At 32.5% G+C, this 12,338-nt stretch overlaps 1 protein-coding gene across 2 annotated transcripts in view; it reads left to right on the top strand.

The window, feature by feature from the left end:
• The window catches only part of CNTLN (centlein), a 354,675-nt gene that overhangs the window by 188,967 nt on the left and 153,370 nt on the right, over positions 1-12,338 (top strand). For both annotated transcript variants that reach the window (XM_059924674.1, XM_059924673.1), the window contains exons 9-10: positions 4,105-4,281; positions 6,094-6,219. In XM_059924674.1, coding sequence (XP_059780657.1) covers positions 4,105-4,281; positions 6,094-6,219 — 303 coding nt within the window. The remainder of the gene's footprint in view (positions 1-4,104; positions 4,282-6,093; positions 6,220-12,338) is intronic.

The following is a 12,338-nucleotide window of genomic DNA, read 5'->3' as shown; positions in this document are numbered from 1 at the left end:
ATTTTAAATTAAAACTTATTAACAGGACAAAACAATTTAGCTTATAATTCTTTGTAATTGTGATAGTTGTGGAAAAAATTTCTATTTATTAATCAGTATTCACTCAGCCTCCACTGTAGTAATGCCATACAATGTTGCTTGAATTTAAAGCAACATGACTAGATATTTAATTTATATAATGTTTTAAAAGTAATTGGCACAAGGCTTCACTTCCCCCCTCCTTCTACTCTAATAGCTTTTACAGGAGTTTTTGATCAAAATTGCCTCTGTGAATCAATGTGAAAAAGAAGTTATGTATTAATAATAGTTAATTTAAAGAGATTAGTTCCAATTGGAGGCATTTGAATGCATACTCCACTGATCATTTCTTATCAGATGATCTATGGTCTAGCACCATACCATTATCTTCCAAGATTATAAACTAAAAAGTGCACAAGGATTTTTGACATTAGAGGAAAAAGTTTATTTATAAAATACTAGTAATTCTTAGCAAGAAAAGTTAAATTTTCAAAGATTCTAGGATTTTAAGGGCAATAGATGGAGTGAACTTCCACAGACAGGCGATTGATTGTCTTGATCTTGCTAGGCCTGTAAAGCAGCACTTAAAAAGGGTAAGAATAAGTAAGGATATATGAAGATATATATTATACCTATAATAGTTATACGTGTAATTATTATGTTTAAAAAGCTGGTTAAGTGAGTATAGTATGAATGGGTGACAAAAGAGTAACTTGACAGTCAAGTAACCTGACAAACACTACTTTGGTAGTGTGATCAAGTTCAGTGTCAGCAGTCAAATCATGTTGATAGTGTGTACCCTTGATATGATATGATGGCTTCTGTGATCTCCTGCCCCAAAATTCATAACCCCAGTCTAATCATGATGAAAACATAGACAAATTCCAGTGGAGGGCCATCCTATCAAAATAATATACCTAAATAGTACTCCACAACACTGTCAATGTCATCAAAAATAAGAAAAGTCTGAGAAACTGTCCCAGCCAAGAGTTGCTGACATGACAACTAAATGTAGTGTGGTATCATGGATGGGATCCGGGAAAGGAAAAGAACATTAGGTAAAAACTATGGAAAGTTGAATAAACTAGGGACTTCAGTTAAAAATAGTGTATGAAAATTGGTTCATTAATTTTAACAAATGTACCATATTAATTTTAGTTGTTAGTAATAGGGGAAACTGGGTGGGTGGGGTTGGGAGGTGTAGGAGAAGTCTCTATAGTATCTGCTCAGTTTTTCTGTAAATGTAAAGCTGTTATAAAAAATAAAGCTAGTAATAAAAAAAAAGTTAAAGGTCAGAATTAAAATGGTTTTCCTTTTCTCTTTAAAGTATGGGAACTATATCCCAAACTTAACGTTAGTGAATTCTGAGAGATGATATGATAGAGGCTTTCATTTATATTTCCCCTATCTGTACTGAAATTTTTATACTCAACTTTTTTCCCCTTTTATTTGCAGAAAAAATTACATTTTAAAAACTGTTTAGTGACATGTTCATTGTAAAAAAATCAAGGAAATTCAGATATGTATGAAGAAAATTCACATATAATACCTCCATTCAGAAATAATGCTGTAAATTCAGGGTTTGGTGAAATTTATGTCTATACAGTATGCTGTATTCTTCTGTAACCTGTGCTTCCTCACTTGACAGTTTATCATGGATATCCTTCTGTATCAACCCTCAGTATGATTAGAACAAAGTCCAAGGCTTGGTACATTATTATGATCTTTGATTCATATTTCAAAATTTCCCTAGGAAATTTGTAGCAGTTTATACTCCCACCACCATGTTCTCAAGATACAAGAGTCATAAACTGAGTCTGGCCTATATTTTAAAATTAGATTTCCTTAGAAATTTGAATTCCTCCATTCTTTTGAAAAATCAGTCGATCTGGCAGTAGTGGGCCACATTCCTCTGTGAAAACAACTGGCTGGAGCTGAATAGCTACTACCACAAGTACCCTCTTTATTCCCTCAAAATGAGGGTGACTGCGATTTGATGTTTCATTTTACTTATACTTTTAAAAGTGGTTATATTAAGAGAAATGTGAAATACTTCATGTGCATGTATCTCTAGCAAAAGTGATAAAAGATGAGAGACAAAGAGAGAGAGAAAGAAGACTCCATTTTTGAAAAACTGGGAGCGTGCATAAGTTTCCTTGTGGAAGTAAAGTATATATGTATATGTTCAATATGTATACAAAGTGTCTCTGTCGAATGAATTTTAAAGCTATAATTTAAACATAACTCATTTTACTTATTTATTTACATTATGGCTCCTATTTGAGCTGGAGTTAATCACTACTTTAATAGTATTTTAATTTTGAAGTTCCGTTATTGTTTACTGACGAATTTTAAAGGAATTATGCCTAAATAAGAAATCTTTTATTATTATAGTAGCAATGTCCACTGTTGGAGGCTTTTTAATATCTTCATAAATATTTTAATGATTTAGAATTGCAGCTTCTTGACCAAATATTCATGTTTTGACATTCTTACCTGTTGCATTATAACCCAATGATGACTTGGAAAACTCATTTATTAAAGAGCACAGGATTGCTTATTGGATGTATCAATAAGCTAAAATTATGTTTTTCCTGTTTTTTTCTAAATTTTTGTTTGATTTTGAACAATTTATTTAAAATTTCTTTGGTAAATGATGTGATATTAATATATTCTTTGTAATTTTATTTAACAAAACCAGAACAAGAATAGGTAGCCTTTGTAAATTGTTCAGATTGGCAGCCCAAAGGAAAAATTTATAAGCATCATAAATCTGTTTACAAAAGAGGAGGAAAGAATAAATAAAAGCCATACAATGGTTAAAGGAGGAGAAAAGAATAGGTCAAACTCCTTTAGAGTTTGGAAGAAAAGTGCTTAAGGTATTTTAATTTGATGTTCAATGCAAGCTAATAGAGTCAGTATTTAATATTGTAAGTGTGGTAACAGTACAATATAAATAACATTCTGAGGAAAATATTCAGTGTTGTGATAGAATAAGATTGGGAAACAAATCGGGTGACTTATATATGAGGAAAGTGTAATAGTATGATGATAGTATAATGTAATAGTATGGTGATAGTATAATGAGATGATCCTTCTCTTTATAAAAATTACAGGTTAGAATTAGTAAAAATTTGCCTATCCCCTAAAAAAAGAAAAAAGTAGTCAAAACCAGGAAAAGGTAATATTTCTCATTGTTAGTTCAGAAAAGTTAAACATACATATTTTTGTTATAATCCTTAGGAATATCATTTAGGAAGGATGGGGCTCTCCACATTTTATATGAAACTATTTTCAGGGCTACTGGATCCATGTTGATAATATTAGAATCATAAGATCTGACTTTTCTTTCCTGGAAATCAACAAAAACTTGGTTTCACTTATGATCTAGTGTTTTTGTTTTTTGTAAATGGAGTGGTTAATTTGAAATAGTATATATGCATGGATTTTAATGGTCTCAAGTATATTCAGTTAAGATGGTGGTACAATTTTGTTGAATGCTAGTTTTCATGAATAGGTTTCTTACAAACTTAATTTTCCTGTGATTTCTATTGTTAAAATGTGGTGCTTACCATTAACAGTTTATCTGGCATGGGAATAAATTTCAAAGGAGAATACTGTGAACTCTGCTGACTTTAAAAAGTATCAGAGTTCTTTGAGTTATTACTAAATTATAATACATTAAAAGCTAATTAGACCTATAGTGCTGTTGGTTTCCTTTTCTCAGGTTTATATTCAGTGGTATTGCACTGAGCATTTACTGAGGAAATACCTATATGTATAATCATTAATTTGAAACAATTTTATAGATGAGTTGTGTATATCATGCACAACTTTAAATTTTTTCTCCTGAAAATCTGTATGACAGTATTACTTATGAAAATGTTTACACAAACTCTTGGTTATTTTATTGAAAATTCCATTCTATAAGGATGATAGAAGCTTAGCTAATGCAGGTTTACAGTTTATTTTTGAAATGAAATGTTCTTTCTTGGAATACTTATGATTTACATAATGTAGTAACATATATAAATATTTGCATGAATGTGTAAATAATGTAAGATACAAACATACTTTTTAAAATAGGTTTCTCAACAACCATCTTTATCGAGCTTAGAAACCTTAATGGTCTCACAGAAGTCTGAAATTGAGTATTTACAGGAGAAACTGAAAATAGCAAATGAAAAACTATCAGAGAACAGATCTACCAACAAGGGTTCCTCAGAGAAGAGCATCTTGACAAGTACTGAAAGGAAACATAAGGTAGGGACATTTGTCATTTTGTGAATTTGTCAGAAGAGGCTGGCAAGGCAAGTGATGAAGTTAAAAAACAAACAGCAGCATTTACTTCTCTGCTTATATTTCTGGAAGCTTTTAAAAAATATTCTGTGTCAAATGTTTTATAAAATCATGGTTGGGAGTAGCAAGTTTTCCCTTTTTGATCTGAATAATATGTTCCTTATTTAATTAATTAAATATATTAGTAATGATATACCTCTTTTGCAGTAAATTAACATTCTTATATTAAGTTTTGATAAGTATCCCTCATCTATCTAATCTATAGATAAATTAAGTAGAAATTTTAATGCGGTATTAGTCCTTAATTCAATTTTCTAATTTTAATTAGAAGAAAAATATATCTTAATGTTTCTATTTCATTCAGATATGATATTTAAAATACTGCCCATGTGGAATATAAACTATAAAATGGAATTTAACATTAATATGTGCAGTTACATATTTTCACATTTAAAGGTGTAACAGTGGAGAATAATAAGCAAATTTTTTGTAGCATGATTCTTATTTATTAATGTCTCAGCTTTTCCTTTTTGTAGTATTTATTGCATATTCTTATTATAGTGCAAAAGATTCTATGAACATTAATTAATATAAACATTTCAGAATATCACATTGTAAATATATTATTTCTATATAAATTGAATTAAGCTTTTCCTAAAAGTAAGGAGTTTTAGAGGTATATTTCTCACACTTGTTACTTCAGCAGTAGAAAATATTTTTAAAAGTAGAAAATCATGTTTTCAAGATAATTGTTTCTCATTCTTTTCATTTTTTCCTATGAGTAGGACAAATGTCTTAATAAAGGAAGTATTTAAAATGAGACCTATGTTTCTGTGGCATTCTTATTTACTCCCTCTAATATTATTAGTAATTTCCAGAAGAACTAGCTTTGTTTGTGTATGTATGTATGTATTTAAACATAACTGCATTATATGTTTCTTGCCATTTTGGAGTAGTTTCACAGCATTGAGCTTTATTTAAATGAAAGAAAATATTCCTAAAATTGAGAGACCTTATAGGGCCTAATTTGGTTGTGTGCTGTATTGTTGAGCTTTAAAAATGTACTGCTTTGATGTTTCATTGCTTTTAACAAAAGTCAAGAAAATGAGAGTGATATTTTGAAAGAATTTTCTTTCTTTTTCATAAGGACATGCAGTAAGTATGAACAATATGTTGCTCAGCTTAATAGTTGCTTTCACATATTCCTTCTCCAGATTGGTATAGGAAGCTGTACATAATATAAACACACATTCTTGTCTCTAGTTAGCCACATTATAGTTAATGACCATATGGTCATTATGGTATAAGATCTACTGTCTGTTGTATTTATATTCCTCAAGCATATTGTTCCTTCAACTTCACAGTGTGTTAAACTATTTCAAAGGGAAAAAAATCCTTTCCCTCTTGTTTCTGGTTGTCCTATCAAGTGTAACCTTGGACCCTTATAGAGCAATTAGACCAGCCTCTATCCCCTCCTTTGTAATGAGGTTTCTTGCATTTCTGAGTCTATAACCCTTTAGTCTTCCCTAATGGGACATCATTATTCTGAAAGAAACAATGTAAATGTAAATGAATATTCTCATTAACGAGTCACAGAGAAACCTTTAGCGGTAGCACTGTGGTAATTCTGCTTGTTATTTCTCTGGTATTCCATGCAAGATTTTTTTTTTTTATAATTCATTATTAGTATTCAAAATTACTTGTTCTTTAATTTTGCATGTCTTTCATAATCCAGTGTTCCAACTAGTTCAACCATGTCCTTGTTTTATTCTCGAGGAACCACCTGTGAAACGCTCAAGGTCTTTGTCCCCAAAGAGCTCTTTCTTAGACTCAGAGGAGCTAAAGAAGCTGAGAAATGCTGAAAGAAAGATTGAAAACTTAGAGAAGGCACTACAGCTAAAGGTGAACATTAAATCCTTTCTTTAGTAATAACCTTGCATAGGTAAGGATATACCAAAGTAAACATTCATTTCACAAATTACTGCTTATCATTTATCTTTCCTGAATTTAATTACTTTTTTAAAAAATGTATAAATTGGTTAGTCTAGTTCTTAAGATTTCTGAGGATCATAAAGTAATAAAAAATTTTGCTACTTTAAAAACTAAATGTTTATTCACTACTTTAAAATTATTAGGGAATATTTTGACTCTGTATTGGGAATAAATTTCTTATAGTTTCTCAGAGACCAAAAAATACAACTACAGCAAATGGAAAGAGAAATTTCCTGTGCTTCTTTATATATGATAAACATACACAAAGAAACGTGAGTTAACAACTATGCTAACCTAGTTCAGGCCACTTAAAATTGTCCTTTACAGAAAAATTATATAGTCAAAGTGGCAAATAAATATGTGTTATTTTTTCCATTTCAACTGAATTTGTCTCCGAATGCATGACATTTGAATCTGTGTTCTACGAATCTTTAAGAAGCATATGCATTTATTGTTCTGTCTTTAAGAGTATATACTTTCCAACTCATACTTTGTGAATTATCTTCCTCAGAAGAAGTTGGTTGTGTGTACTGAACCAATTTTATGTGACTATATTGAGGGCTTTAATTTTTTCTGTGAATTTAATATGGCTAAACTTGTCATTCTTCATTCACAACTACCGGAAGGCCAACACTATTTGAGATTTAGCCATTTAACTGAATCTCAAATAGTTTTTTTTTTTAATACATCTTAATATAGTTTTTTTTGGCTTTGGGTTTTTCTTTTTTTTTTTTTAACCCCACATTTGTTTATTTATTTATTTTATTTTGGCTGTGTTGGGTCTTCGTTTCTGTGCGAGGGCTTTCTCTAGTTGTGGCAAGCGGGGGCCACTCTTCATCGCGATGCGCGGGCCTCTCACTATCGTGGCCTCTCTTGTTGCGGAGCACAGGCTCCAGACGCGCAGGCTCAATAGTTGTGGCTCACGGGCCCAGTTGCTCCGCGGCATGTGGGATCTTCCCAGACTAGGGCTCGAACCCGTGTCCCCTGCATTGGCAGGCAGATTCTCAACCACTGCGCCACCAGGGAAGCCCTCAAATAGTTTTATAATATTTTGTGACAAGCACAATTTATAGATGATTAGAATCCAAATATTTAAAACTTAGATTCTTTGTCATACAGATTATTCTTAGGAGGAAAATGTTTTGTACTCTAGAGCAAAATATAGTTTAGAGAAATAGTTAACTGTAAGCTACAATTAGAAGTTTTTTTCTGCCATTTCACTAAACATTGTTTTAATTTATATTTATTCAGATTTAAACTATTAGTTCTAAACAAAGGAAAATTATCATCTATTGTTTCTCCCCAAAATAAAATGATCACATGACCTCAGCTTGCTAACATTTAGCCTACTTGAAATTTATACACCTGTAGTTATTTGCTCATTCATTTGTTTACTCATTTGTAACTTATTGGCCAATGCAATTAGCCAAGTATTGTGCTAGTCACTTGTATAACAGGAGAAAAAAAATGATGCTGAGTGAGTAGTTAGAATCTAGTGTATTGGTGTAAACGTGGAGGTACAAACAGGATATTATGGGCATGTTTAGGACAACATCATCCTTCTTTTGCATAATTCTTGAAATTTACATACCAAGGCTTCTACTTCTGTCTTCTATTAATCTGGGTTCTCTGGAGAAATAGAAACAATAAGATACAATCCTTTAGTCTTCCCTAATGAGATATCATTATTCTGAAATACATATATGTGTGTGTGTATGTGTGTGTGTGTATATATATATATATATGTATATATATATATAGAGAGAGAGAGAGAGAGAGATTGATTGATTTACTCTAAGGAGAATTCGCTTATATGATCACATGATTATGGAGTCTGAGATGTCCAAGATCTGTAGTTGTCAAGTTGGAGATCCAGGAGGGCTAATGGTATAGTTCCAGCCTGAGTCCAAAGGCCTGAGAACCAGGAGAGCTAATGATGTAAGTTCCAGTCCCAGTCTGAGTCTGAAAGCAGGAGACCAGTGTCCCAGCTCAAAGACAGTCAGGCAGAAAGAATTTTTTCTTACTCAGCCTTTTATTCTGTTGAGGCCTTCAGTGGATTGGATGAAGCCCATCACATTGGGGAGGGCAATCTGCTTTATTTAGTGTATTGATTCAAATGTTAATTTCACACAGAAACACCCTCACAGATACACCCAGGAACAGCAATTAACCAAATACCTGGGCAGTCAAGTTAACATAAAAAATTAACCATCACATATCCCATTCAGTAGTAGAGCATCTCCACTCATTTGCCCCCAAAAGTCTGTGAGTCTTTTTTAGTTCCTTGTTTTTGGCAGGAAGGAGTAGAGCAATTCAGACATTTTTAGATCTATTCTCTAACACCTTTTAAATTTCTTGTTTCAGAGAGTCTCAGAAACATTATACTAATTTATTTCCTCATTCCTTTTTTCTAACAACGGCTCTCTTGGATGAGGCCTCAAGTTTATTTTTAGAGTAAAATTATTTTTCACACAATTTCTTTTTCATTTATATTTTTTCTGTATTCTTTCAAGTTAATTGATGATAATTGTGAATTTCAACTGATTGTTTTCTTTCACAGATTTGCAAGATAGGGGAAAAAATGGGAGCAAATTTTTTTCTTTGCATTTTATCATTTGGTAGGAAAGGATTTCTTATTTTAAAGGAGCAAAATAGCTGAATGAAAAAGGCACTATAATCAAGAGCATTTAACAAAAGGAATGGGTAAACAAAACATGTATATTAAAGCAACTCCAAGGAGAGTAGTTGGGCCCAGGGCACTTTTTAATTTACAACCTGACTTTAGTATATGTAACTCATATTTAGTGAAGACAGAAGACCTGTTTCTATCTTCTCCATTATTAGGCTATAGTATTAATGCTATTGCTATTACTCAAGCACATGTGAGTATAAGGTAAGATAGGAATTAGTGGTGTGTTTGTTAGTTTCCTAGGGCTGCTGTGACAAACTACCATAAACTGACTAGCTTTAAAAGAACGGAAATGTATTGTCTCAAAGTTCTGGATGCTAGAAAAGTCCAAAATCAAGGTGTCAACAGGGTTAGTTCCTTCTGAAGTCTGTGTGGGAAAATCTGTTCCATTCCTCTCTCCTAGCTACTGGTAGTCTCAGGTGTTCCCTGGCTTATAGATGGCCTTCTCCTTGTGTCTTCACATTACCTTCCCTCTATTCAAGCCTCTCTCTGTGTCTAAATTTCTCCTTTTTATGAAGACCAATCATATTGGATTAGGACCCACCCTATCTCATTTTAACTTGTTTATCTCTATAAAGATCCTGTCTCCAAACAAAATCACATTCTGAGATAGTGGGGGTTAGCACTCCAACATATCTTTTGGGGAGAGATTCATTTCAACACATAACAGTGTCTTATGGTTTTTAAAATACATTGGGATCATGGAGCTCCTTTTGAAGACCATTCCCCACTAATACACGCTGAATTTTTGTCATGGTCTTTCCCATGTTGGTATTCTTTTGACTACTGCTCTGCAAGAAGCTAATGGGAACATGGCAGACAAAATGTTCCTTGCTTAAATATGTGAGCAATGGATTAACATCTTTCTATTTTTGTGATCCTTTAACATACCAATGTGTATTGTGAATCTATAGGAAGGTAGAGATACATTATTTATCAGATTTACTTGATTATACCTATTAATATTTCCCAAAAGACTGTTGCTCCATGGAAGATATTGTTGGAAACACTAAACTAAAGACAAAAGACATGATCGTGGCATGGTAGGTAGCTTTAGGGTCCCAAGTTGATCACCAAGGTGGATTGAAGGGAGGGAGGGAGGGAGGGACAAAGAAATTTCAGGAGCCTATGGTACATATGTATATAAATTTTGATACATTGACATGCTGTTCATGCATATTATTCTAATATATATTATAATAATATATAATTGTATAAACATTAACATATTGTCTTACTAAGCTCTCTTCTGTGGCTAGTTGTACTTGTTTTCAAGATGGGCAACCAATGTTGTAATTGTAGAGTCAATAGTAATAGAAGAGTTGAAAGCTCTTATTATAAAAATCCCACCCAATTCCAAATCCTGAGTTCATGGGTGTAGTGAATTATAAAATTTAATATGGAAACCAGTGCATCAGAGCTTTATGAAATTCTTACTATCCTTGCAATTACTAGTGCCATGAATCTCTGCTTTACTGACTTTAATGCATTTGGCAACTTAATTCTTTTAGTACTTTTCTATGCCATTTAATAACATTAATATGTCCTTTGAATATAGTTTATATGTCTTTTATTTTTTAATGCTCTAATATTCATGAAGTTTATACATTCTGCTGAAATTAAACATCCATGGAATCCTTGGTATTCTATAAATGTTTTTTTCTTAAGAAACCTTGCTATCATACTCTGAAGATTGAGCCACTGTTTTATTAATAGTGTTCATGTTTTTAGTTTGCTTTATGCCTGTCAAGAAGCCTTTGAGCAAACTAGATGATTCGATCAAGAATCATTTCTATTCTTATCAGCTCAGAAGTAGAATTACAAACATCATTGAGGAAAGTCAGTTGATACAACTTTACTATTTTCTAATATTTTAGTCATTGAGACTTGTTTGTACACAGAAGTTAGAGCCTCTAGTTTAGCTAGTTTAATTGCAAAATACATAGAAGTTACTCTGTAAATATTTTATTGAATGATCTAATAAATGGACCTAATTCCGTGACTGCCCATGGGATATTTTTGGCTTGCTGACTCTAGAACTCAGGCTCAGTAGTTGTGGCGCACGGGCTTAGTTGCTCCGCGGCATGTGGGATCTTCCCGGACCAGGGATCAAACCCGTGTCTCCTGCATTGGCAGGCAGATTCGTAACCACTGTGCCACCAGGGAAGTCCATAAATAGCTTCATTTTGAAGATGGAGAAATTGAGACACGTTGAATTTAAGCAGCTACGTCAAGGTAAAATTTAGTAAATTTGAGCAGCAGGAGTTGAACTCTTATCAGCACTTAACACCCTGCATATAATAGGTTCTTAATATATGGTTCTCCAATTGAAACAAACAAAATTGAATTCTGTATCCTGAATTTTTAACCATAGTATTAAACCATGCTACTTTTTAGCAGTAATTATGCAGTGGCTGTGATTTATATCTTCTAAAACTCTTTAGAATAACATTTATTCTAGTTTCCCCGTCAGTGATGCCATTTTCATGCTTTTTCATCAAGCACTTCCATTTCCATATGGCATACATACCACTCGGTACACACAGGGCTCAAATACGTCCTAATAACTACTTAAGAGAATTATTGAAGTTATCCTACTAGATATATATTCAAAGTATAATGGCAACATATAAATACTGTTGAGACAGGTAGAATTGCAGTAAAATAATGCAGACTCTATAAGGTATTAGCTCACTGTTGGGATGAGAGACAGATAGTCAATGAAACGGTACATTTGGCTTCTAAATGATAAGGGCATCACTGTTAATACTTGGGAAGAGGACAGAGTAAAAAGCTCACTTTTGCTTTGAGCCTCTATTGGGCAAGCACAGTGCCAGGGGCTTTACCTATATGTTAGTTTATTTAGCTTAGTTGTCATAATATAGATTTCTGTGTTCTTTTCCATATTCTATAGTAAAAGAAATTGAATTAATTTAAATAGTGTTCTTAAGATTATGCAGCTACCAGGAGAAAACTCCAAGATTGGAATTCAGATCTTTCTGGCTGCTGTGTGCCTACTCCTCTCACCTCACTATTAGAGGGTACCGGTTACCTGCACTGAATAAGTATACAAGTTCTTTCGTACAGAAAATAAAAAAGAGTTTAAAAAACAAATTTTGAAATTATCAAGGGTAAAAAAACTCAACACGTTACCTATTTTCCTTTGAGAAACACAGTTCATAAGTAATATATATACATCCCCTGAGGACTGAAAATTTGGCCTTTATAAGTTCATTTTGTGGTTATGTCAAAAAATGAAGATTTATGCATGTGATTTATTTAAAACATTTAGAAGTCATTGACTATAATTGTTTACCCTAGTAATGTTCGGACTGTCTAT

This window comes from Balaenoptera ricei, chromosome 6 (genome assembly GCF_028023285.1).
Source record: "Balaenoptera ricei isolate mBalRic1 chromosome 6, mBalRic1.hap2, whole genome shotgun sequence".
Lineage (NCBI taxonomy): Eukaryota > Metazoa > Chordata > Mammalia > Artiodactyla > Balaenopteridae > Balaenoptera > Balaenoptera ricei.
Note: the sequence above shows the minus strand (reverse complement) of the source record. Positions and strands in the feature narration are given on the sequence as shown.